Source organism: Hippopotamus amphibius, chromosome 5 (genome assembly GCF_030028045.1).
Source record: "Hippopotamus amphibius kiboko isolate mHipAmp2 chromosome 5, mHipAmp2.hap2, whole genome shotgun sequence".
In the NCBI taxonomy this organism is placed as follows: Eukaryota; Metazoa; Chordata; class Mammalia; order Artiodactyla; family Hippopotamidae; genus Hippopotamus; species Hippopotamus amphibius.
Window position 1 is genome coordinate 155,755,519 of NC_080190.1, and position 26,442 is coordinate 155,781,960.

At 40.1% G+C, this 26,442-nt stretch overlaps 1 protein-coding gene across 3 annotated transcripts in view; it reads left to right on the forward strand.

The window, feature by feature from the left end:
* The window catches only part of COL14A1 (collagen type XIV alpha 1 chain), a 220,584-nt gene that overhangs the window by 184,123 nt on the left and 10,019 nt on the right, over positions 1-26,442 (forward strand). For all 3 annotated transcript variants that reach the window (XM_057734080.1, XM_057734079.1, XM_057734081.1), the window contains exons 42-45: positions 272-343; positions 7,976-8,011; positions 9,015-9,081; positions 12,188-12,376. In XM_057734080.1, the coding sequence (XP_057590063.1) occupies positions 272-343; positions 7,976-8,011; positions 9,015-9,081; positions 12,188-12,376 (364 nt within the window). The remainder of the gene's footprint in view (positions 1-271; positions 344-7,975; positions 8,012-9,014; positions 9,082-12,187; positions 12,377-26,442) is intronic.

The following is a 26,442-nucleotide window of genomic DNA, read 5'->3' on the forward strand; positions in this document are numbered from 1 at the left end:
TAGTAGTGTGTATATGTCACTACTATATATAAAAAAGGCTTAGATTTGAAAGAACTATATCTAAGCAATAGAGTGGAGCCTTTTCCAAAACTGTCTTCCTTACTTTTGTGGTACATTAGTTGGAAGCAGGAATGAGCAGTGAATCCTGAAGACGTGCTGTTGGGGAGGAGGTGGGGTTAACTCTGTGTGTTTGTTGCTTTTTCTTGAGAGCTAGCTGTTTTCGATGAGAATGAGTGAGTCCTCATCTTTGCTCCATTTTCCTGTCTATTAGGGCATTCCTGGAGCCCCTGGAGTCCCAGGGATCACAGGAAGCATGGGACCCCAAGGCGCCCTCGGACCACCTGTGAGTATGTGGCTGTAGCCAGTCAGGGTGGTTGTCCAGTCATCCCTCTGCTTTATTTATGTATTTAAATTTACAACATCTCTTTTGGTCAAAATGATTTTTTCAGTATTGGATTCTGTGGGAATCCATAAGGAAAATAGAGAATCTCCTAGGATAAAGATTAAGATCAGACTGTGCATATATCATGGCTGAAGACAAATGATCCCACCAGGGAATAATCTGCAGCCAAGGTTCTGTTTATGTATATTTTCATTGTTTGTTGTTCTGCATTTGGCTAAGTCAACTCGATGCCATCTTTACAGGGATTGGGTACAATACTATCTGTTAATTAGGCATGTCTCCTGAGTGAGAAATACAAGGCGGGAGACAGTCAAGGGTTAGTGAGAATGGGAGTAGATTTTTCTTTTCTAAATTCTACGAAAAAGACAGAACTTTCCATTAAAACACACACACACATAAGTGAGTAGTGGTGTAAATGAAAGCCCAGAGAATGGAACTAATTATCTCCTATTTTTGTGCTTCTAATCTCTTATGTTGTGTTTAAATGTGGTCTGTGGAGGGGTAAGGATAGGAGAAACAGATGAACTTATCTCATCTGTAAAATAAGGTAGTTGCGTTACGGCCTCCAGAGCTACAGTTAGCATCTTCTGTGACTTGCAAGTTATTCCTTCTGGGTGTAGGTATTAGTCAGTCTCTGATATTATCTGCAAGGTACCAAATCTGTATCCATAAACTAAAGCAATTGAGAAGTGTCAATGTATATACATTGCAGGCGTGCGAAGGATTCATGGAACAGTGAAATCTGAAGGGTGAGGGTAGGAGAGGTTAATGAATTAGATTTCTACTTCCTGCTGAAAAAGTGACCACAATTTCAGTGGCTTAAAACAACAAAAATTTATTATCTTACAGTTCTGTAGGTCAGAAACCTGATGTAGTCTCACTGGGTTTTAAAATCAAGGTGTCACCTTTTCATTTCTGGAAGTTCTAGGGGAGGATCTATTTCCTTGCCTTTTCTAGCTTCTAAAGACTTCCCACCGCCCTTAGTTTGTGGCCCACTTTGAAGCCAGCAATATCGCATCTCTCTGACCATTTTTCCATAATCATATCTCCCTCTGAATATAGCCCAGAAATATTCTTTGCTTTGAATGACCTATGTGATTACATTTGGGCTACCCAGATAATCCTAGATAATCTCCCTACATTACTTCAAGATCCTAACTAAATCACGCTTCAGAATCCTTTTGCACATAAAGTAATATATTCACAGGTTCTGGGGGTTAGGGGTGTGAACACTTCAGGGGCCTTTTTCTGCCTACCACAGTGAACAAGACATAGCAGAAACATTGATTCTTATTCAGAAAGAAACTCTCTCCCTCTCACTGCTACCCAGATAGTCACTCTTTATTCCTGAAACTAATTTCAATAAAATTATTTTGTCCTAAGGGTCCTATTCTAGGCTGAGATTCACATGACACACATGCAGGTACACAAATGCACACAAGACATGAACATAAAAAATGCCTCCAGATTTTAGCAAACACATTCTAATTTTCACCCCATCCCCACCCCCCAAAAAAAGCTCTCCTTAGTAGTCATTTTACAAAGCCATATACTTATGGAATATAGTTCCATTGTCTTTGTTCAAAACCCTATTAAATCTCTTTTCAAATCAAGCTAGTAGTGGGTCACAGAGGAAAATTTGATTGCTTTATCCTCACACATCTCTTTCCGTTATCTCTGCTACCAAGCTTCAGTCCACTTCCCAAAATGTGCTGCAGGGAAACAAGAGTTCCAGAATACGTCAGCAGGGCTCAGAGAGCAAGGGGTTCTGGGTAAAGAAGTCTCAGAGACAGTGTATACTAAATCCGTTTCTCAGAAAGTCATGACAGATTTTAGGATAGCAAAGGCTTTGCAGCATCTTGAGGTGAAACAAAAAACAAAAAACTGGTTTAATTTGGTTAGACAATAAGCAAATGCATTTGTGCAGTTTCCCTTAACCCAAGCTGAGCTGGTCCTGATTGCAGGGGGATGGGATGGGGTAGGAAAGAACACGCTCTAGGGGGCTCTTGGGAGAGGATGATGGGGTATGTGAGGGGTAGAGTGAGACATGAAATACATTAGGTAAGTAGCACCCCACCCTGCTTACCCATCTGGCCTTTTATAAACCTAGGGTAGACTTTAAATATGGGGCATAGAAAAATAGCAATAAATTTTTCCCTGTAAGTAGAACGTTTGTTAATAATATTATCTTCAATTGTTATAAATCAACAGAAAAGGGTCATTGATGGTGGCATTTATATCAGAGACAGCACTGGGTATCCTCTCAAAAGCCAGTTGTTCTCTGAATCATCCAGCCCAGACTTCTCCCTGTGCTTTGGGCTGGGAGCAGCCACATGCCTGCTGGCTGCCAGACTGGCGTGACTGGTAAAGCAGGCTCAGCGTCATGGAGTTAAGGCCTTGATTGATTTCCCATGGATGTCTGTCTAGGAAGGCAGGAGGGAAAGAGACCAAGAGAGACACACTGCCCCCCTGAAAATAGCAGTGGGTTTCCTATAGTTGGTGCCAGGAAACCGCTTTGCCTTCATGCACCCTGCCTTTAGCTGCTGACTTCCCGGAGCAGAATGTGCATTGCTGCTGTTGCAGTCATAATTCCTACCTGAGACTCAAGCATAAGCTAAAATACGGTGCCTCCCCTTGCAGGAGAGCAGATAGTGATGAAGCACGTGGCAGAAGGGACCACGCATTTAGCTTGAAATCAGTATAGGTAGAAAGGTCCAGTGCTCTATCATTTAAAGAGCGCTGCATTAGAAGTCAGGAAACCTAGGTTCTAGACGTGGCTCTCACATGACCTTAACTAGCTGTGTGAGCCACATGACTTCAGCAATTTATCTAGCTTCTCAGAATGTCAATCTCCCAATTAATTCATTCACAACTATTTGCCAAGAAGCTACAATATGTACAAGAGATATGAAGGACAGGGGTCCATCCACCAGGGGTACAAAAGATGACCAAGATATTTTTCCACATTCATGGAAAAGCTAGAGAGAATAATGGTTCTTTTTATAGAAGAAGGTATAGTACAATCGAAGGCAGAGGGTGAGAAATGCCTTAAGCAAAGACAAGAAAGTTGCTATGAAAGTTCCACTGAGGGAGACAGACAGACAGACAGACAGAGACAGAGATATATAGAGAGAGAACCCCACACCCTGAGTTGAGGGTGTGAGGGGAACAGCTCCTGAAAGAGGCTGTCTTTTAATGAAATCTTTCACAGATGGGTGTGATTTCCCCCCACAAAGACAGGAGGATGGCATCATTTAGATGGGAATTGTAATAAAACATAAAGCAAACACAGGACAACCCTGTTTGTTGTACATTTTAATTATTTATTTTAAAATATTTATTTATTTGGCTGCGCTGGGTCTTAGTTGCAGCACGCAGGATTTTTAGTTGTGGCATGCAGGATCTAGTTCCCTGACCAGGGACCGAACACGGGCCTCCTGCGTTGGGAGTGCAGAGTCTTAACCACTGGGTTAGTCCCCGCGTTGTGCATTTTAATATTTTTCAACCCTCTATCTTGCTTCATCACCACTGCCATAGTTTAATTTCAGACTTTCTTCATTTCTCACCAAGATTGTCATGAGAAGCTCTCATTGGCCCTCTTACCTCTGCTCTAGCTCTGGTCTGGTTCATTCTCCAGTTGCCAAAAGATCTTTCTAGTATAGATCTTTCTGTTGTGTCATTTCCTGGCTTGAATCACCTCACTGAATCCCTGTCACCAGAGAATGGCCCCAAATACTGAGCCAGGTATACGTGGCCCTTTACTTTACCCTTCGACTTGGTCTGGCATCATCCTTTCTCTTGGAGGGATGACAATATCCCTTGGAATTGTCACCCCAAATTATTTGAAGCTCCCTCAATATATGCCATCCTGTTTCACACCTTTTTTACCCCCCTTTTGGGGATGCTCTTCCATTGGTCTGGGCTGCTTTCTCCTCCTTTCTCTACCTGGTGAGCCCCTGGCTATTCTCTCTCTAAAACTATGCACTTCCTGTGTGAGGCCACCCTCACCTCCTCAGGCTGAGACACTTCATTTCAACTGTCAGTGTCCATCTGTCTCTGAAAAGGAGAGTACCTTGAGGGCATAAATTTTATCATACTCATGTTCTTATTCCTAGACCCCAGCTCAGTATCATAGAGAGTACTTAATGAGTATTTGTTAAAAGAAAGAAGGAAGGTATGATTGCACGCTAGTGAGTCTGATGTTTAGGTGAATGTGAGAAGATTATTATAGATTGGAGGTCAGACATGGGAGGTGTTTAGAGCTGAATGAGGGATGTTTTGATTTTGGTTAGCAGACATCTTTAATACGTGAGACTTCGACCATGAGATCGTTCTTCTTCCCTTCAGCACTAAAATTCTGTAAATCTGTGAATGTAGCTACTGTATTTTCTTTTCTTTACATTTCAGGTGTTCCTGAAATTAAAGGAAAATGTGCCACTTTTTCTTACCTACATGTACAGGGAATGTGTGTTTTCCCTCAAAGCATACTTTTGTGGAATTATGGACCTCCACTCGCTCAGGAATTTTTAGTTTGTTTTTGTTTTACTTTGCAAAAATCAAAGGAAAGATGGCAAAGAAGTTGGAATAAAAAATAATTTCTTGCTGTACAGATATATTCACTCTCTTGGAGACGCCTAGCGGTGTCCTGCAGCTACTTAGTAACAAGTGTGAGGTGGAGCTTGAGGAATTTCAGGCCCAATTAAACACATCCATCCCTATATACCAGGAGGTGCCAACAGCTGATGCTGTCCATTTACCTTATCACTCAAGTTTGCACTGTAGTTTCTTTTTCTTTTTTTCTTCTTTTTTTTTTTTTCCTTCGGCCATGCAGTGCAGCATGCGAGATCCTAGTTCCCAGACCAGGGATCGAACCCACGACCCCTGCAGTGGAAGCGCACAGTCTTAACCACTGGACTGCCAGGAAAGTCCCTGTAGTTTCTTTTTCTAGGTTTCAAACATTTCAAACAAGACAATTTAATAAATGGTAGCTAGCCATGGAAATCTCAAGGAATACATTGGTTCAGAAACGAAAATATTCAAGATAAAGTAGATTTTAAGAAATGACTCGAATTAAAATCTAATTCTGAATGCCTACAGTGAGGTTTGGAAGAGGTATGTTTGCTTTTTAAATTATTACTTAATTAGGAAAAATATCATCTTCACTGAAATAGAAGATTCTGGCTAGCAAATTTGCTGAGCAGTGTTCTCCTTCATGGCAGCAGTAGGGTGTACTAGGGAGAGTGCAGACTCTGGAGCTCAGCTGACTGGGTTCTGGTCCCAGCTTTTCCATTTTCTTATTGTGTGAATTTGGGCAAGTTATTTATCCTCTCAATGCACAACTTTCCTTATACGTAGAGTGGAAGTAATATCTCATAGGGTTGTTGTAAAGAGTAAATAAGTCTATCTTATTAGGAGTCTTACAAAGATTAAATGAGTTCATCTTATAGGGCTGTTATAAGGGTTAAATGAGTTAATACGCTGAGAAGAGTGCTTGGGACATGGTAAAAGCAGCTTGAGTTTTAAACTACTAGTATTTACAGTTTCTTAACACATTAAAAATGTGGAATAGTTACTTGTTTTTGTTTGCTGATTTTTTTTTTGTTTGTTTTGTGTTGATTGCTTAAAAAGGAAGTAGGCAGCAGTCCTAGATGTAGAATAAATATTTTAATTTAATATTGAAATTAGTTGAATGTTCGAGTGACTATTTTATGGGAAAAATGGGTTAGGTGGTTTTGGAAATATAAAGTACTATGTTATGGTCCCTGGTATTAGATGTCTTACCATCTACACAGAGAGAAGAGAAATCCATGTTGTTAAATGTATACTACAATAAAAATTTAGTGTCAAATAGGTGATACTTGAACTAAGTATTCCGTTAGAATATTCCTATTATTGATACTTAATTTATAAGATATATGCTTAATACCTTTCTCACATTTCAAATGTTTTAATACACTGACTGGACCAGGTCTGTGGGAATGAGAAGTTGTAATTTTGATGAGCAGGAGATATGGAAGTTGGGGCTGATTAACAAGACTTTGAATTCGAGGACTTTGACTTTGTCACATGGATATCTAAGAATCACTGAGTGATTTTGAATAGAGGAAGCGCTGTCCTCAGTCAGTAGTCACTGAGCTTTCTAAGTTGTATGCTGGTGGTATCTGAGGAGGATGAGACTAGTGGTTTTGTAGAGGATGAACTTGAAGGGAGGGTCTTTCGTTAGGGAAGCCAGCTAGAAGGAAGGTGCAAATGCCCTGGTGTGAGATGGTTAGGATAGCACCTGGGTGGTGGAATAGAAGGGATGGATATAAGAGGAATTGCAATGTAAAAAGTGTGTGTGTGTGTGTGTGTGAATGTGTGTGTGTGTGTAATAGACATGCAAGAGGTAAGGGAAGGAAGGAGAAAAGATAGAACCAGTGGTGGGCTTGAGCTGGCTTATACCTGCTTGGGAGTGTAGATTTTGTGCTTCTCCTCCCTTTGAAACTCCATCTTCAGTGACAGCACATCTGTCACTTGAGATCAGCCATAGTACAAGTATTTACACCTGTGAAAGCAGCAAACACTACAAGTCAGGGCATTTTATTTTTTCAGAAAGTCAGCTCACCTGCACACAATGGGGTGAACCCAGAATTTTGAATTTAGGTGACTAACTGAATAGAGATTTTGGTGAAGATACAAAGTTTGATTTGGGACCTGTTGAGATTATAGTAACAACTGGGAACAATCTGACAACATGGCAAATTCCATCTGTAAATGGCACTCACTATCCTTTTGGTAGAGACTATAAAAGCATTGTTCAGTAAATCTATTACAGTGCCTTGGAGTTGAAACAAAAAGATGAAATTCTTCTGAAGACACATGTTTTGCATTATACATGTAATTTCATTGCAGAAACACTAAAAATGCCATTGTTTTTTCGGTAAAAGTTTTTTTACAAATATGGTAAAGTTTCCTATAGGTCAAAGAGTAGCTCAGCCACAAAACAAAATAATATTCAGCTGAGAATTCCTGTTAATACAAGCTCATATTATCAGGGAGGATTAGGGAGAAAGAGTCGTGTGCTGTTATTCTGGATGGAAAGTGGAGTGAGGATGTAGGATTTTACAGATTTCATCTTTTACTTGAACTCTTAGGTTGGAAGATTCTTTTCTTTTCTGTAAGAGATATTCTTTAAAAAATAAAAACAATTTATCTTTTCAGCAGAGATTTGTGAAATCAATTATGCAGCATTAGTAGAGTACAATTCAGAGAGTGGTGTTTCCTGTGAAAATGTGTGAATGACTTATTCATTGACACTATGTTGCAAAGCATATTGCTGTAGGATCCCAATTTTGCATTCAAACTTACTGTGTCTATGCATTCAAAGGCTGGGGGAGTAAACTGTTTAAAAGAGTTATCTCCAATTGGTGAGATTACAGGTTGCCGCTTGTTTATTCCTGATGCTGTGTATCTATTTTTGCTGCAGAATTATGAGAGCTAAGAAAAAGTATTCATACAGTAAGAAAAGATACACTGTCATTATGCTTGGCTGAGTTAGTGTCACAAGTAACTTGACAATTTAAAATTTTACAGGGTGTCCCTGGAGCAAAAGGAGAGAGAGGAGAAAGAGTAAGTATCCTCTGGACTGGTGACCAGCCGCAGCTGGCTGCACACCTTCTGTTGCGTAAGCCTGATAAAGGATGACTGTTTACTATCATGATTTCTCATTGCTCTAACACCATTCCTCCTCTTCCCCCTCTCTTCAACTCATTTGACTGTGAGCACATTTTCAAGTGTAAACCCCCCGGCGGGCTAGAAGTCAGGAGTGTTTTTAGTTACAGATCTGCTACAATCCAGCTAGGTGATCTTAGGCCATTTCTTTAAGGATAAAATGAAGACAATCAAACTCAGCTAACTCACAAAGTGAACTTAATGAAGGAGTAATATAATGAGTGTGAAAAGGCTTCAGAAAAGTAAAAGCTCTATTCAAAATGCCAAGCGATAGATTAACGCTTGTGTGTTTCCGATATTGGCACCCAGGAAGACCAAGGCAGCGTGGAATCAAAGAACTGGCTGTGAAATGTAAATCAGTTTATTTTAGGGGGCTTCTCTTTCCTTTGAGAAATTGTGCCACTGCTCATATTATCATGCTTTCGGCTCTAGTAGAAAAAGCAGTGACCTTGGGCTCATCCAGTTACCTCTGTGAAAACCTGGGCAGCATGTTTAACTCTGTTCATCTATAAAACGGATTTAACATCTCTCCTCTGAGTTGCTATTAGTATTAAATAAGCCACTGCTTGAGAAATTGCTGTATTTTACAAGCTCTAAAGAGCGATAAATAAGGCATTAAATATGTATGGGTTTATTTCAAAACTCTTAAATTTTTTAGAATCTGGGACTGGAAATACATACTTCAGCTTTTCAATTTAATAAAGGCTCTCAGGAACTTTGTACCATGAGTGTCAGATTGCTTACACCTTCTTTGTGTGCACCACGGTGGTCAATGCTACCTGTTGCTAGGGGCCAAAGAGCCCAGGTGGGAACAATGGGTCAAGTCCCATTTCCATCCTGGAAGTCTTGCCATTGGCTGGGCTTGTGGCTGAGAGTCAGGAGTCTGTGTTTTCTCATCCAGGGTGACCTACAGTCTCAAGCCATGGTGAGAGCAGTGGCACGTCAGGTGTGCGAACAGCTCATCCAAAGTAAGTGCATTACAGTTACAAATGTTTTCTATTACTCGTCCAAACGGGAATTTGCCTTTCACACAAGTGTAAAGACTAAGCTTTGTTTTGGTGCAGAAACATAAGCTTTACAGATGGCCATCACTACCCATCTAAGTGATCATTACAGATTACCCTAGAGTTCTACATCCATGGTGCAGAGGCCAAATTCCTCTCTATCATTTGTCCAGAAACTCTCTGTTTGCCCATATAGATTTTTTTTAAGAACTTTTATTGAGATACAATTGACATACAATAAACTGCATATATTTTTAAGAACTTTTATTGAGATACAGTTAACATACAATAAACTGCATATATTTAAAGTGTACAATTTGATTTTTTTTTCTTATTAGTAATGCGTATATGGCAATCCCAATCTCTCAATTCATTCCCCGCCAACCCGACCCCCCCCCCTTGGGCCCATATAGATTTAACTTGATTGCCTAAATCAAATCTATTATTTCTTCTTCATCTCTCCAAATAGATAGATATTTTTTCCTCAGGTCCTCAGTACTTGAAAGCTGCCAAACTGAGGCATCAGAAGTTACCTTCAAATCACTAGATTTAAATCAATATATCTTTCTTACCCATATTTTTTGGTTAGCTCAAGGCCCTTCCCTTTATTCTTTAAGATTTACACCAAAAAATGCAGACACACAAACACACATGCACACAGGGGAACAGGCTTCATGTGAGCATTTGACGTGATGCTTCGGCGCTGTGCCAAAAATTACACCGAAACACACTTTACATCACAGCTGTCCCATTTCTTCATTTTAAACTTGAACTTTCCCACAGGCCAGTATTTCAGTTACTGAATCATGCTTATTTATTTACATATCCACGTATTTTGTGCATTTCTCCCCTGCCCACTGACTTTTTATTTTGTCTCAATAATCTAACCAGGGGGTTACTAGAGTGGGCCCTTCTCTCTGCCAGTCATTTGTTTAGTTCCACAAAGATCTGAGGCCATGTAGAGATGAAATATTCCTCTCAAACGCAGCCAGCTTTGGCCTAGCTCTGCTGTTAAACCCCCCTGTTCTGTAGCATCCTCCACCTCCAGGGCCGACATTACCTGAGAAGCTACCTTAACAGCTTTGAGGTTATATTTTTTTAACCCAGGAAGTTTGGGAGCCCTGTAAATGTCCAACAAGGTGCTATTGGCTGGATGCAAAATTCCATCTGTGGTAGATAAACTCAGATCTCACCCTGCAGAAGGCATGGAGGGAGGGTCTATAGGTGCTTGGAATAGTTTTCATTAAGACATAAATCTCAGGGCAAACTGAACACAAAGCTCCTGTCTGCAGATGTAGCAGTATTTTACATATTTATATAACTTTCTTTATAAATTTCTATATTTTAAATTTCTTTCAGTTTGTGTTATATTGCCCAAACTAGTGGGTGTGAGAGAATTTGCCAGTTAAATGAAACTACTTAAGTTTAATGCTAAAATAGGATCTCTGAAAACACAATTATAATAAAAGGGATACAACATTAAGTAGAATATGTCCAAAGCTAACCTCTGTCTTGGATTATTTTGTAGGTTTCTCACTTCGAGTATACAATATAAATGGGTGGGTGATGACTTTCAGGAAACCTAAAGGTTAAATCCTAATATAACTCACTGACCATAATATAAGGAAGATTTTACAATAGTTGCTATCTTATTGCAGTGTAGAATAAAAATCTTATATAAGTATGTGATTATTTGATACATGCACTAAAATCTGAGAGTTCAAAAACCAGTTTTTCCCCTTAGGAGTTCTCAGAATCTTGTGAATAACTTCTAGGAAATAGAAACCAGCAGGAGTTATACAAGAGCTGAAATAGGTCCATAAAATAGGGAGGCCCTGCCTGTCAATATGATTGTCAGAAAAAAAGTAGAAGAGATTGCATACAACTCTTAAGAGCAAAACCCAACCCACCCAGAAGCTGTATTTCTGGCACCTCAGCCATCTGCCCACCCACACTTCACGTTTCTCTGGGCTTCGTATTTTCTTCCCGAGGCTTCACCTCAGAACGATTATCATTTAGCACATAATTCCTCACGTGCTCAGTTGTCTGGTTTTCAGTCCAGATCAGAAGAATTATGCTAGGAAAGGTTATATGGGAAACTGTGTGAGGCCCAAGTGATGACAGCTAGAGACGTATCAATAATAAAGGATGGCCCTTTTATCAAAGGAGGAAGCTGAGAAAGCAGATGTGGAAATGTCTGATCCCACCCTAACATTCATGAAGTGCCTACTGATGGCTCCTGACTCATCAGGAAGCCAGTCCTAGTTACGGTCATGGTCCTGTGCTTAAGAATGCATTGACTAGATCTTAGAAATAGTCCCTCTGAAAATGGTTACTAGTCTTTACTTAGGGTTGAATGTTTAAAAAGGAATAAATAATAGTCATCTGGAAAACTGGCTTCTGTGGGAAAATGTTCTCTCCTGATGATGCTGAAAAATGGGGCATTATGGTATCAAATACTTTCTCAATCTATACTTCTAATTATTAAAATACATTCTTCCAGGCACAACGGAGTTAATGGACTGTGGGAGAGAGGGCCAGATTTAAAAAAAAAATAAAGCTAGTGAGAGTTTCTGCAGCTGGGACCCAAGGAAAGGTTTCTGCAAAAAAGGCTTGGCAGTGAAGAAATGAGTTGAAACAGAGCACTTGTCTGGGGATTTGTGAGCAAGAGGGTGGAGCAGACTTTGTGGATTGGAAAAAAGACAAATCACTTGGGTGGAAATTGCTGGAGAAAAGGGGCAGCTGGGTGAGAGTTTAGGGGTCAGATAAATGTTGGGGGGTGAAGATAAAATTTATGACTTCTGCTCAGTGATGTTTACTGAGATGCTGCTGTGAGCCTTAGAATTCCAAACACATGAGATATAACTTGAATACAGTCTAGCTGTTAATATCACCCAGAGTAAAATGCAAACATTTTTCAGTTGGAAATCAACTTATTTCAGAGGGATGTGCTTTTCCCATTGGTGGGTGCCTAACAGAATTGTTTGGAACCTTGACAAATAATACCCCCAGTTCTCCCTTTCTATGTGTGACAGTTCATCAAATGCTGTCTTTGTCCTTTGTGTCTCAGGTCACATGGCCAGGTACACAGCCATCCTCAACCAGATTCCCAGCCACTCGTCATCAGTTCGGACCATCCAAGGGCCTCCTGGAGAGCCTGGGAGACCAGGCTCACCTGGAACCCCAGGTGAACAGGGACCTCCAGGTGCCCCAGGCTTCCCAGGAAATGCAGGTGTGCCAGGGACCCCAGGAGAACGAGGTAAGCTGGACCATTCCTCTCATTGAGTGCACGGTGGTGCATATGCAATGGTAAAGTTCCAAATAATGGACCTAAATTAATTCTACCCCATGTTCTTTAGCTTCTTGTTTATCCCCAATATTGAGAAAATTGAGTAATCCACAAATCATGTATTAAGAGCCACATCTGCGTGTATGCAAAAGGAGGATCAGAACCCCCGATTCACCTCTAAGAGGCTTTTGAGCTAATGAGAGAAAGATGTCCCCTCTAGATGGATGAATTTAAAAAATTTGCCCCATCTGGGTAGAATTACAAAACCATACCCCCTTCTGGACAGATATAGCATCACCTGTATGTGTCAACTGAAACAACAACAACAAAAACACAACCTAAAAGTTGAGAATTATGTTTTTTTTGGTGGACTTGCTGAGGACTTAAGTCTGGGATACAGCCTCTCAGAGAGCTCTGAGGGACTCCTCCAAAGAGGTAAGGGAGGAGCTGGGATATATAGGAGTTTTACAACAAAAACCAGGTAGTGGGAACATCAAAAGATTATTGTTAATTAATGAAAAACAGACATCTCAAATTAATGAATTTAGCACTTTTCTATGAATGGGAAGATGCAAGAGTCTGGGCTCATTGAAATTATGCCTTTGATATGAACCTTAACTATCTAGGGCCAGTATTCTGTTCTTTTCCATCCCGAATCTCCTCAGGGTGCACTGCTGGGGGCAGCCAGAGAGGCTGCTGGCTTGACGGACACAACATCTTTCGTTTGCTGATATAGCAGATGGCTTTCCTTGTCCACATGTGTCATGGCAAGTAGAGAGCTCACTTTCTAGGTCTGGTGCTTTTTTTGTGCAGTGCCCATACCAGACAACAGTCAGTAGCAGGCTTGAGGTAAGGCATGAGTCACATCAACATATGATTCACATGTACTTACACAGGCCATGCCAATTCTAAACTTCAAATTAAATACTGTTTGTGGCTCATCTTCCTATAAGAAGAGGCAGTATTTTATTTAACAGTTCCATGGGCCGATGTTTAATCTTTCCTACTAAAGTTTCTTTCAAGTAGAGATCTTACTTAGCCTTTTCTTCTACCCTTTACAGGTCTTAGCAGTATTGTGTAATACAATAATGGACTCTTTTGATTGAATTTCACCCAATTTTGTAATTGGCCAAGATCTCCCACTCCAGAAGCAGATCAAATCAAAGAGATGTGGGAAAATGGGGTTACGTGTTAACCCTAAAGAAAGTGATAGGAAAAGAGATAACCAATAAAAGTATTTTATAGGACAGTTTTATGGAATGTAGATCGGGAGAAAAGCTAACTAGTACCCATCTGCTCTGTGAGTCATATTACTTTAATGAGAGATAGGATGTACTCCTTTGATCAAATTTGGGATATAAAATGCAGATTACAAAGATAATATTTCATGTTTATTCTTGATCCTTGCCAACAGGCCATGTGTATTTCTGCCTCTGCACTTTTGGACACTTTGTTCTTCCCCCTTTGGAAATGTCCTTCCCTTTCCCTGTCTCATGCGCATCTTACTCTTAGTTCGAGGCTCAGCTTAACCCCTGTCTCATGCATGAAGTTTTTGTTGATTGTTCTAGACCAACAAATGTCTCCACCCCCTGAATACCTGATGCTCTATCTCTGCCGCCCGTTTTTAGCAGTCACCATGTGTTAATGAACAGCGTGCTTCCAGAAAGCAGCTTCCTGAATTGCTTTGCAGTAATAGGTCCTCACTAGATAATTGTTGCTTTCATTGCATCCTGGTTCTGAGTTTCCTTTCTGAAGGTTTTTCCTGGCCAAGGGCACTAAATCAGCAGATGTAGAGAAGAACATAATTTCCTCACAATGTACCAACGATTTGGCAGCCAGGAAGGTGGCCACCTCTGTCAGCAGGACACCCTCTAGTGGTGTCGGTGATGGAACAACTGTGACTCAGGGAGCACAGAGCCAGCGCCTGAGTCACTCTCGGCAAGTCACAAGTTGTCTTTGTTCTTTTTGGAAGTCCTGTCCTCGTTCTTGCCAGACTGAGTCTTTCCCGCTCTGCAACGACACTCGAATGCTTACATCAGAGAAAAATCAGTGAGGGGTCCTCAAACAATGGTCCAGACAACCCTTGAAATATGAATTTCCATGATACAATTTTCTGACATACATACATATATTCCTAAAGTGTATACTAGACAAGCAAAATCCTGTATTTCACAAACAGAGGGAGGATGACAGTAAGACAAAGTGAGAAATGCCCTTTGAGCATGAGGGAAGATGATTTTGGTTGATCACCAGCTGGGGGTGTGCTTCGGGGTTTAAGGTTGGGGTTTATAGGCCAGCGGCCAGGGGACTTTTCATTCCCAGCAAAGTATTTCTATCCCGTTGCAGTGGGATTTGTGGTTGCAAGGAGAAACCATGATTGAAAAGAAAATTTTATTGAAGTGTAGTTGATTTACCATGTTGTGTTAGTTTCAAGTATACAGCAAAGTGATTCACGTTTTGATCTTGGCCTTGTGGTCCAAATACCCAGGAAAGATTGATACAGAAAAATGTCTGCCTTTCCACCAAATCAAAACAATAGAATTTTAAAACCAAAGAAACTTCCTCCATCTTTTCTCCTGACCCTTTCATTTTATATAAAAAAGAAGCATATGAAGCTACTGAGGCCCAAAGAGGCTAGAAGTCAGCCAATGTCAGGACTGGAAATAAAAATCAGAGATGATGTTTGAGTTTTTTTCTGTATAAAATATGATTATCACTATACTGTAGAATACAATTTTAAAAGGACACTTTCTTATAATGAGTAAAAATAAGTATTATTACTAGGCGGTGTACTTAGACAAATAATAAGCTACAAAAGTAAGACTAAAAGAAACGTGGATATTGAGGCTCTGGTACAGCAGTGAGTGGAACCTCACTTTCTGGCTGAGTCTTCATAAAAAAAAAAAAATTCGTGACTCTATTGACTTTGGCTAATTTTTCATCAGAAGTACCCCATCTGATTTCTCTATTCTAATTTTTCAAAAGTTTTTCAAACTTCTTAACACATAATGCACAAGAAAAAATATATTTTACATCATGATGCAGTATGCATGTGCATGTGTGTACATTCAAACTTATATAACTGAGGGAAATAGAAATAATACTTTCCCTTACTATTGTTTACTGTTTTCTTTTGTTAAAAGGCTGAGGGACAGCAAGGGGAATTGTATTCAATACTCTGTAATAACCTATATGGGAAAAGAATCTGAAAAAGAATAGATATAGGTATATGTATAACTAAATCACTTTGCTGTGCACTTGAAACTAACACAACATTGTAAATCAACTATACTTCAATATAAAATTTAAAAAGAAAAAAGGCTAAGGGGCACCTTTGGATTGAAATACACTGTTCAAGTTCAAGATCTTTGATTCACGCCATTCTTATCATTGAAACAGCCAAAGAATATGCATTTTTAGAGAACAGAAATTACAAATATTCCTTCCACACTAGCTCAGTGAAGTAGGCGACCGTTCATGACTTTCCTCAAACAAAGTATTTTTCATAAGATTGCGTCGAACAGTCTCTCAGCTGTCTTCTCACATATGTGATAGACGAAGAATCCTCAGAGTTTAAGGGTTAAAGGGATCCTGTAGCTCACATTGTTGCTCCAAAGCTTAAACTCCAGCTGAGACTTGGCTGATCATTGGCACCCAGAATTGAAGGGGTTCCATTTGCATCACAGAAGCAGAATGTGAAGCAGCGCAATTTCTCACCTGCTTTCTCTCCTCGCTTGTACTACACTGTTAACTTATGTCCAAGAAAAGTGATTCCTCCACGGGCTACAATTTTGCTGCCTCTCCCCATTAAACCCTGCACCGTCTTCAGGTAAATGGCTCCGTATCCTGCCTTCCAAAATTCAGAAAATGGTTTGGGTCAGCTCTGAGGTTCCTCTGTTGTTCGCTGGACGGTGACAATTGAGTCCTGAATTCTGACCTTAACTCTCTCTGCAATCACAGCCTTGTGTGATTCTAACTAGATCTTCTTGACAACAACTCAGTTTCTAATTTTGATCTCTGCATGTCATTATCAGATGACTAATCTGTTTATTTCCTTATTCCATTTATGTAAACACTCATTATCTACCCTGGTATCTTGAACCATCTAGGAACCCAGAGAGCAATAAGTTCGTTGGTCTCTAGTCCACAAAATTCAGTTTCTTTGTTTACCTGAAAAGAACTGGGAAATTCTATTAATTTCAGTCTTCATGCAGCTCCTTCAGTTTCCATGATTCTCCAAAACATATTGGATCAGAGGAACCATCCAACTGAAGATTTTCACGTTTAGATTGTGTATCCATAACAGCTGGAATTCATAGCTGGTTTATTTTGAACAATAAATCAACAAATATTTATGAAATGCAAAGTTTATGTAAGGCTCTTGGCTGGGCAGTATGTGAGATAATACTATAACTATGGCTTTTGCTTGTTAGGCACCAAATTCATCTGCCAATATTGTGCTTAGTCCCACATACACACTCTCATTTGGATAAAACAGGAGACATGCTTTGGATGAGGAAAGCATATGAAACATCAAAGCATATGTGGAAAGAACATACTGTCAGAATTTAGAGGACGACATCACTTTGGCCTTTGATAAGAAACAGTGCTATCATTTATTAAGCAATTACTTAATAAACTATCAATTGCTTAGTACATTATTAATAAAATTTTATGAGATTGGTATTAGCCCCCTTTTTAGGTGAGGAAACTGAGGCTCAGGGAGATGGTCAGTTGTCACAAAGGCCACACTGCTGAACAGTAGGGGACTGGAATTCAAATCCAGCTGTGTATGATTCCAGAATACCTGTGCTTGCTCCCCTCTGCCCTCTTGTCCCCTTTGAATTCATTGCATGGCAGGAGTTTCACAGAGGAGGCCAGAACCGTGCAGCGTTTGGTGAACCCTATTTCATTACGGCTCCTAATATCCACAGTTCAAAGCATGTGAACTGCTAGAATGACCAGAGTATTTTAGTGGGTTATGGTTGTACTATTTGCAAGCCTCTTATGCACTCTGTTCTGCTGTGTTTGGATAGCCTTGGGGCATCCATGACCTGGCAGATGACCAGCTTTGAGGTGAAGTCAGGTGACCTGTTTCAGGTACATATGGACATGATAAAGACATTTTTTGTGGTTATACATTTTGGCACTTGACAGTTCTTCTAGACTTTAGCAGAGGCCCAGGAGGGGAGTAACCTATGGAGAAATCAGTCATGGATCTGGCAATTTGAGATGTGTGTGTAGAAGTTATGCTTCTATTATAATATCTCACCCTGGGGGCAAATAGGGGGAAATCTGGAATGAAGGAATTTAATCTTGTTTTACTTCTGATATTTAAGAAGAGAAACTGTTTTCACTTCACTATGTGTGATGCTGCTTTAGCAGGAAACAGCATGATGGCATGGAAAGAATATAGTTTGGAATATCAACCACACGTGGGTTAGGATCTTAGCTGGTCCACTTACTAGCTATGTAATCTTGGCTGCTTAGTCTTACAGGTAATCTTTCTGGATGTTCATTCATTCATCTAACCAGCACTTACTGACTATCTACTACGTATCAGGCCTGGTGCTGGGTGTTAACAACTTAGTGGTAAACAGGGGATACAGTTCTTGTCTTTTATGTGCTTAGCATAGAGACAGATATTTTAAAAAACACATGAATAGTTTAATTTCAATTGTTATATGTTATGAAAAAATGTAGGCTGCTCTGTGAACATGGAAGAGGGGACTCTGACGCAGTTTGTTGAGTCAATGATGTTTTCACCAAGACCTGAAAGTTTAGGAGTTTGCCATATCAATAAGAAAGTCAGAAGAGAACATTCTAGGCAGAGACAGCAATAGCATGTGCAAAGGTCCTGAGGTGGGAAGGGACTTAAAACCTGTAAAGCTGTGATTCTTAGCCCTAGCAAACATATTGTCTCCCATTTATAACAAATAATTTGGAACATCTCTCTTACTGTTCTAAATTGAAACTTATAGATAATAAAGATTACTGCCTTCACACATAATTAAAAAAAATAAACTAGAGTGTCCTACTGTGTGACATAAAGAAGTAAAAGGAAAGTAACTTACGGTCAAATAATTTATTCCAATATACAGATTTCCAGCATAACTACAATGGAAACATAATGAAAAAGTCAAAATATACTTGTATTTAAGAATTATTAAAATGCAACAGCTCCAAATTCAAGGTGATATAGTTGAGCTTTATCAATTATGCCTCTGCATTTGTCTCTGTTGTGTTCACAGTGAAGATCTACTCAGATAGCAAATACATCATTGGCATATGCAAACAAATGTAAATTACTTTCTACTTTTTCAGGCATGTATTTTTTTGGTTAACACATCTCTTGATTTTTCATTATGTCTTTTTTTCCTACTAGATGGGGGTAATGTCTTTCCCCATGCCAGCACCTGAAAAAAGCTTACTGAAAATAACTAGAAGGTATCCTTGCAAAGACCTGCCCTGCTGGAATTCATTGGTTTCTATAAATTTCATTAGTACTTTACGTCTACTCTATGAGATCAAATCTTTTGAATGTAAGAGCTGTAGTCACTCCAATACTATTATTGAGGATTAAAAAATATTAATAGTGGAATGTCATCTTTAATCAAGAAAAAATATCACATTTGTCTAAAAGCTTGACACTAGGGCAGTTGCTACCCTCTGTTGGCTCCCCAGATTAATTTGTTATCATTCTTTGATGATAAAATTCCTGAGTGACTTTTGAAGTTGGGAAATGACTCTCCTCGAGCTTTCCCTGCCACAGAAGACCAAATTTCTCATGATTGAATGTAAAGAAAGACAGTATTTAAAGATCAATTTTTATTAGTAGGGTTCTGTGCTTAACTTGAAAAAGATGGACTTTGTTTCAGAAAATGAGAAAAGGGGGCTGGGAGAAGGATAAGATGAAACACAACTGAACTCCCCTAAGCAAACACAGGTAGAAAGGAATCAGCCTTCTGGTTGCCGTAAGTCAGTGATGCCACCTTTTAGAGATGTAGAAGTGGCAGTCAGGGCAGGAGATGCTGCACACACACTAAAGCTAATGCTGAGTCCCTTATGCTTGTGCCACAGTTTACTGTGAATCTGCAGGGCTGAGAAGTCTAGAGAAAAAACTGGGTCCCTGATGGATTCAAATCTGGGAGAGAGAAGTAGTGTTCTTCTGTTCAGTATTCCTGTGGTTGAAATGAGCTGTTGGCACAGAAGATAAGTTTGGCAGAAAACTTTGGTCACAAATTCAGAAATGAAGCATAGTAGTTGTGAGCCAGGAATGCCTCAGTGGTAAGCATCTGTGAAACTTCTTAATGTCCCTTGTATCCTGGTTTATTCCTGGAAAAATTCTTTTTATGGGACAGCTCAACTTGATGAAAGATAGAGGGCCGGTAGAGCTGTCATAATAATGTACTGGTTGACGCTTAAATATTTACAAGTCTTCCCTGTGATGTTGTGTTATAGTTGGTATTCAGTTGCATGAGACATCGTCTTTTCATTGCTGATAAAAATCAGCTGAGATACGTTTGCCTTTTTCCTCTCTTGCTTCCCTATCCCCTCCCTCTCACATCCCTCTCATTTCCAGAGAAATAAAGACAGAGTTTTCTCTTTTCTAACCCATTAATTATCTGGTAAAGTCCAATTTGAATGTCCTTTGGAATAAGACCTTTCTCTGAAGGTTTAATGGATTGCGTTTTCTTAATATATAGTGAGCTTAAGGCATTGGCAGTGAATGCTCTTTCTCTTTATCTCTTTGTACCATCTTCTATTTTGTAGGGTTTTTTTTTTCCTATTACAAAGTGACCCTTTCCATTCATCATGGCTGCAGAGAGAAGCTTTGTGTATTGATCTATTATTACTATGAACAAATGACTCTAAAATTTAGCAGCTTAAAACAACAGAACTTATATAATCATGGGTTTTATGGGTCTTGGATTCAGGAGTGGTTTAGTTGGGTTCTTCTGGCTCAGGGTCTCTCATGAGGTTGCAGTTAAGATGTCGGTTAGGGCTACAGTTATCTGAAGGCTCGACTGGGGCTTGCAGATCCGCTTCCAAGATGGCCGGCTCACTCGCTGTCAAGAGTGATTGGCACAGTCTCAGGCCCTCCTGCTTACATTTGCATGAGAAGGATGAGTCTCTCCATAGGGAGGCTTGAATGTTCTCACAGTATGAGCGGCTGCTTTCCTCAGAGCCAGTGATCCCTGTGAGAGAGCAGGGAGGAATCCACAGTGCCTTCTGTAACTAGTCCCAGAAGTCACAGCTTTTCTTTCAGCATATTCTCTTTATTAAAAGGGAGTCACTCAGCCCTGCCCATGCTCAAGTAAAGGGGCACTGAGCTGCACATTTGAAGGAAGGAGTATCATAGAATTTGTGAATATGTATTTAATCACACTCCTCTAAATTAAACCAAGGTTTTCTGACCTTGCAATGTAACCGGGGTGATGCTTTCTTCCGTAAGAATGATTTCCAACCAGTTTGACTTCTAGGACATTTGTGAAGGGTTGGCTCATGCTGTGTCAGCCTGTTTTCCCCATTTAAATAGGTGCCTTTCTCTCTCACGTCCTTTGAATTATTCAAATGCCAGATGTAGCTTTTTAGAGGGAAATATAAGATGTAGATTTAAGCACCTTGAAAGAGTAGCACCTATTGGAAAAATCTTTTTGTAGAGTAACACCTTTTGTGTCTCTGTTTCTGGAATTATTGTAGTCAGGATAAAATCATTTTCCAGTCAAACACAAAGAATTATTATTTTAACAAGTTGTTGACAAATTAAAATTATCATTAAATTGTGTCTCCACCCTTTGTACTATTGTAATATGAGTATTACAATAACAAAAAAACTGTAACTGATGTTTTATCCTCTTTTTGCCATGAAAGCTGATATAATTGTTTCTGTAGCTCAACTTTTTTGAAATACTTACTTGGAAGGTCTGTGTAGTAGATTGTAGCAGATTCTTTGCACTGGATTTCAGTCCTTGTCTGGGGTAATGGGTGTTATGCTAGAAATACTAGTCAACATTAATGCCATCTCAGTAAGATATCTTTGTGTAGTGCTGGGTCGTATTTTCCAGTCAGTTTCACTTCAAGTCTGTACCCTTTGCTCCTGCCAAACTGAACTACGCAGGGCTCTTGGTATTAGTCAGCTTTTGCTGCATAACAAACCACAAAAATCTCAGTAGCATACAACAATAGATATTATTTCTCATCACGTGTCTGTGGGAGGCAGGGGCAGCTCTGCTCTGCTGGGGCCCTGACTGGAGGGGCAGTAGCTCTCTAGAGTATGTTCTCTTTATGGCAATGGCAGAAATAAACAGGGCAACCCACCCACCAATCATATTTCAAATCTCTGTTCACATCATTGCCACTGATACCTATTGGTTGAAGCAAATCACATGGCCAAACCCAAATCCAAGGGGTGGGGATATGCATGAGCCTGTTGAAAGACAATGGGTGTATAATTCTATTGTACAGCGGTGAAGCATTCAGACCACTCATTCATTTTACCACGTCCTTCACACATGCCTTTTCCTTTCCATACTCAATGCTGATTCCTGTTGTGCCCATTTCTTACAGCCTTTCGTGGATTTTCACCTGCTCTTCCTACTCCCCAGAACTCTTTTTCTTCCTCTTCAGATTCAAACTTTGAAATGCATCTCAAGAGTCAGCTCTGCCAGACCACTTATCCCTCACCATGGGATAGTGTTTGGCCAGTGTGTTTGTTGTTGCTACCCTGCATTATTCCAACTGGATGAACAGGGGGAAGATCTGAGTAAGATCTCTCTCATTTGTACTCTCTGGTCCCCAGACACATGCCTCCATTGTAGCAGTTTCCCATTATATTATAATTGTTGATGTACTTGTCTGTCTTCCCGCTGGACTGTGAGTTCCCTGAATGGAACCATGCATTTTATCTCTACATCCTCCACAAGGAGCTTGAACAAATATTTGACCGATGAATGGGTGGCTGATCCCTATCTCATTACTGTGTAAAACATATCATTTGGCACCCCGGTAGAATATACTTTCTTGAATTGTCCTTTATTGGTTTCACTTCTATTAATCCTATTTCACCAATGAGCCTGCATGCTCCCCACAAACCAAATTTAATGTCTGTTTTCCTTTTATTCCTCATAATACCTGTCATCCAATAGTTATTTCATGACTCATAAGTGATTTATGGTGTTAATTACCACTTGGCTAGCTTTTTGGCTGCCATTCCTCATTCAACCCTAGAGCCATGATAAAAGCAGAAGCCCATGTGGTTATAGTTCATCAGTCCAAAGACATCCTGTTAATAGCCAATTACCATCAAGTTGACAATGTCAGCATTTTCTCCAAGTCATCGTCATATAATTTTAGCCAGAAAAGCAGGTGAAATTTTTAAATAGAAATTTTGGTTATGCTGGGTATATTTTATATGCATTTCCTAATGCATATAAAATAGAAAATGCATTGGATATTTCAGTGCCCAGATTTAAGTGTGTCTAATTTAGGTGTCTGTGGTCAAAAGGTCAAAGGACCTTCCGCCTATATTGCGTGGGTGTGTGTATGTGTGCACATGTGCAAATTATCTGGAGAGAGAGAGAGACTCCCTTTCCTTCATTTTTTATCATTTTTTCTTCCAGTTTTATTGAGGTGTAGTTAACATACACTGTATAAGTTTAGGGTGTATAGCATCATGATTTGGCTTACATACATCATGAAATGATGACCACAGTTAGTTTAGCGAACATCCATCATCTCGTATAGCTACAAAGTTAAAGAAATTGGAAAAAAATGTTTTTTTCTTGTGAAAATATTTTTCTCTTAGGATTTACTCTCTTGACAGTTTTTATATATAATACACAGCAGTATTAATTATTTTTATCATGTTATAGATTCCATCCCTAGGACTTATTTATCTTGTAACTGGAAGTTTGTATCTTTTGACCTCCTTCATCCAATTCCCTTTTCTCCACCCCCTTTCTTTAAAATGTAGAAATGTGCTTTGGCATTTTCTACATTTCTGGCCTTGAACATAAACAAGGGAAATGGAAGTATAACATGTACTAGTTTATATGATAAAACTGAAGCTGTTTATATTAGCTATGATAAACCATTTTCAGTGAATATTTTGACATGGCTTTTAAAGCAATAAATAATAAATTAATATACCAAAGTGCATTTGTGTAGCTGGGTAAAAACATACATAGAGAAGATATATTCACTAATCCTTTCCATTTTCATTGGTTCTGGATTTAACTTTGACATTAAATTACCATGTGAATACAGCAGTTAATTTGACTCTTCTGAACTTTTTTGCTAGCTTGGAAAAACATGATGAGGATCCTAGATAAAAGATGTATTTATCTTAATAGTGATTCTTCATGCTTATTTTGAAGGGCTATTGGCCATAACACATTTTGTTTTAACACCTGATATTGGGACTGGAATGGGAATTTGCTTTCGGTTTGGTCCTCTCCCTCCTTCAGCTGTACATCACTGTGTTTCCAGGCTCCCTGGCCTGTAGACCCTGACCATGTCCCAATGCCCTGACACAACTCCCTTCTTTTCCAAGAAAGGAGAGCATCACATCACTTTTCAGTTCTGTAAAGAATGAAGACCAGACCAAGCTGTAATTTAAATATCTATTTAAGTATCATCAACTGGATGAATATTATTGCTGAACCTACAATGCTCATTTTTTAAGCTAGAGCAATTAGCTCATTTTTCTGCTAACTTTGGATCGTTTATAATTTTCCCAACAGTCAGTGTTGGAAATGATATGGCATTTGAAGAGGAGCAATGAAAACTTTGGAGCTGAAAGTAATAGGGTGGCATGTGACCTGACATTTTTATTATGCACCCATAAGGTCATAGTATCAGTGGCAAAACTAGGTGGAGGAAACACCAGGACTCCTGGTGCCCTATCTAATCCCAGTTCCCTTTTGCTCCAGACCTGCAGGTGTGAAGTGTCAACCTGCAAATAGTGAGATGGGGTTGGTGTGTGTTGATGAGCTGGGTACCTCATCATCTTCTCTCCTCTCTCCTCCCTTCTCCCTTTACAACTGCCATTCTCTCTCCTTCACTCCCTTCTCCCTGCTGTGCTTCACCCCTCCCCTTCACTCCCCAAAGTTAGTGTGTCTAATTTAGATGTCTGTGGTCAAAAGACCTGAGGACTTCCTGCCTATATTATCATGTCTGAGAGACAGAAAACACTGAAGTGCAAAATGTCCCCTTGTCTTGCTCTTGATCTGGTTAGTGGGTTCTTTCGGCTACTGGGTAGCCCTACTTAATGATTCAGTGAGTTTTTCTCAGCTCTTCAGTGGGACTAGCACAGTGTTTATTGGGGTTGAGCTCTGTGGGGTTCTGGTCGACCTCAGCTGGTTGTACTGCTTTGTTGCATCCAGCAGAGGCAGACCCAGGTTTTGTGGGTCCCAAAGCTTAAACAATTTGAGTTCCTCTTTAAGAAATAGAGTATGATGTTACACACATAATCTAGACAGAAAGTACTGAAGGCGTTCTATGTATGTAAGGGCCCATATCCAAATTCAGTCTGACACACTAAGCTTGTCATGGCCTGGCCTAGACTGGCCTCTTATTCCACCACTCTCCAGCCTGCAGCTGCCAAAGCCATTCCAAACCACTTCTAGCTCCCCAGGCATGCTCTGTTCTCTCATCAGCAAGGCTTTGCATGTGCATGTCCATCTACCCCTTCTTCCCTTGGCTAATGCCTGCTCTTCAAGAATTAACTCCAAGGGTCAGCTCTATTGGAAAGCCTTCTGAGATTCCCCATAGATGCCTCCATTCAGTGCCTTCATATTTTCCAGTAGTGATTCTCACACTGCATTATAGCTACTCATTTATTTGTCTGTTTTGCCTATTGCATGGTGACCTATGACAGGCAGGAAGGATGGTTTTGACACTGAATTTTCAGCACCTGATATTGGGACTGGAATGGGAGTTTGCTTTCGGTTTGGTCCTCTCCCTCCTTTAGCTGTACATCACTGTGTTTCCTGGCTCCCTTGCCCTCTGCTGCTGAGCAGGTTTGGCCAATGAGAGGCACTGCAGAGGATTAGAGGGTAAGAAGAGGAGAAAAGTCAGGCTGTTTCTCCTCTTACCCCCCACCCCTGCCTCCTCTGCCACTTTAGCTGTGGCTACAGCCCCTGTGTGGCTCCTGCTTCCACTGGACCATTTCTCACTCTCATTCTAGATCTTACCGGAAGGTCCTCGGCACTGGGCTCCAGGTACATCATTTCCTCTCTTTGTCCCTGCACATCTAGGAGTGATAGTGGCTTCCTGCTGTTGCTGATGTTATAGGTTACCTCATCATCTCTATTTGGCGTCTCAGTCCTTCTATCACCCATGTTACCAAATCCCTGTATTAAATTCCCTCTGCCTGAAAGATCTAGAGTGGTTTACCTTTCCCTGGCTGAGCCCTGAATTATAGAGGCATACTAGATGGCCAGTTGTTTCATGAAAAAGGAGAGAGGGAGAGGGACCCTTAGCAATAGTTTGCAGAGGTTTTTTTTACATTTAAAACCAATATGTATTTTCCAGTCTTGGCCACCGTGGCATAAAACATGGAGCTCCACATGCTGGTACTAATCCTACAGGCCAAGCATGTAAAAATGGCAGAGCCTGGACAAGGGCATAAAATACTTGTTGGATTGAGTCCAATTAATCTGCTACCTTGTAGCTAGCTACGTGGTCCAGTACCTTGTACCCAGCAGGCATTCAAGCATACATTGAATGAAGAGTAGAATATACTTGGAATTTATTGCCAGCCATTTCCCAGGCAACAGACAATATAATAACACAGCTGACGCCTTGTCTCACATTTTCTGTGGCTTCTTGGTAGAATTGCAATGAAAGCATTACCCAGGCCTTGCATATCTGCCTGGGCATAAATTCTGGGAGTTGCTCAGAATGTCTGGGATTAAGAGGGCATGACTGTACTCCATGGAGTAGCACGAGACTCCAGCCTGAGGGCTTGGTGTGGTCAGGGGACCATAGAAATGAGTAAAATCTCCCCACTCAGAGGCCAATAGGCCAAAGAA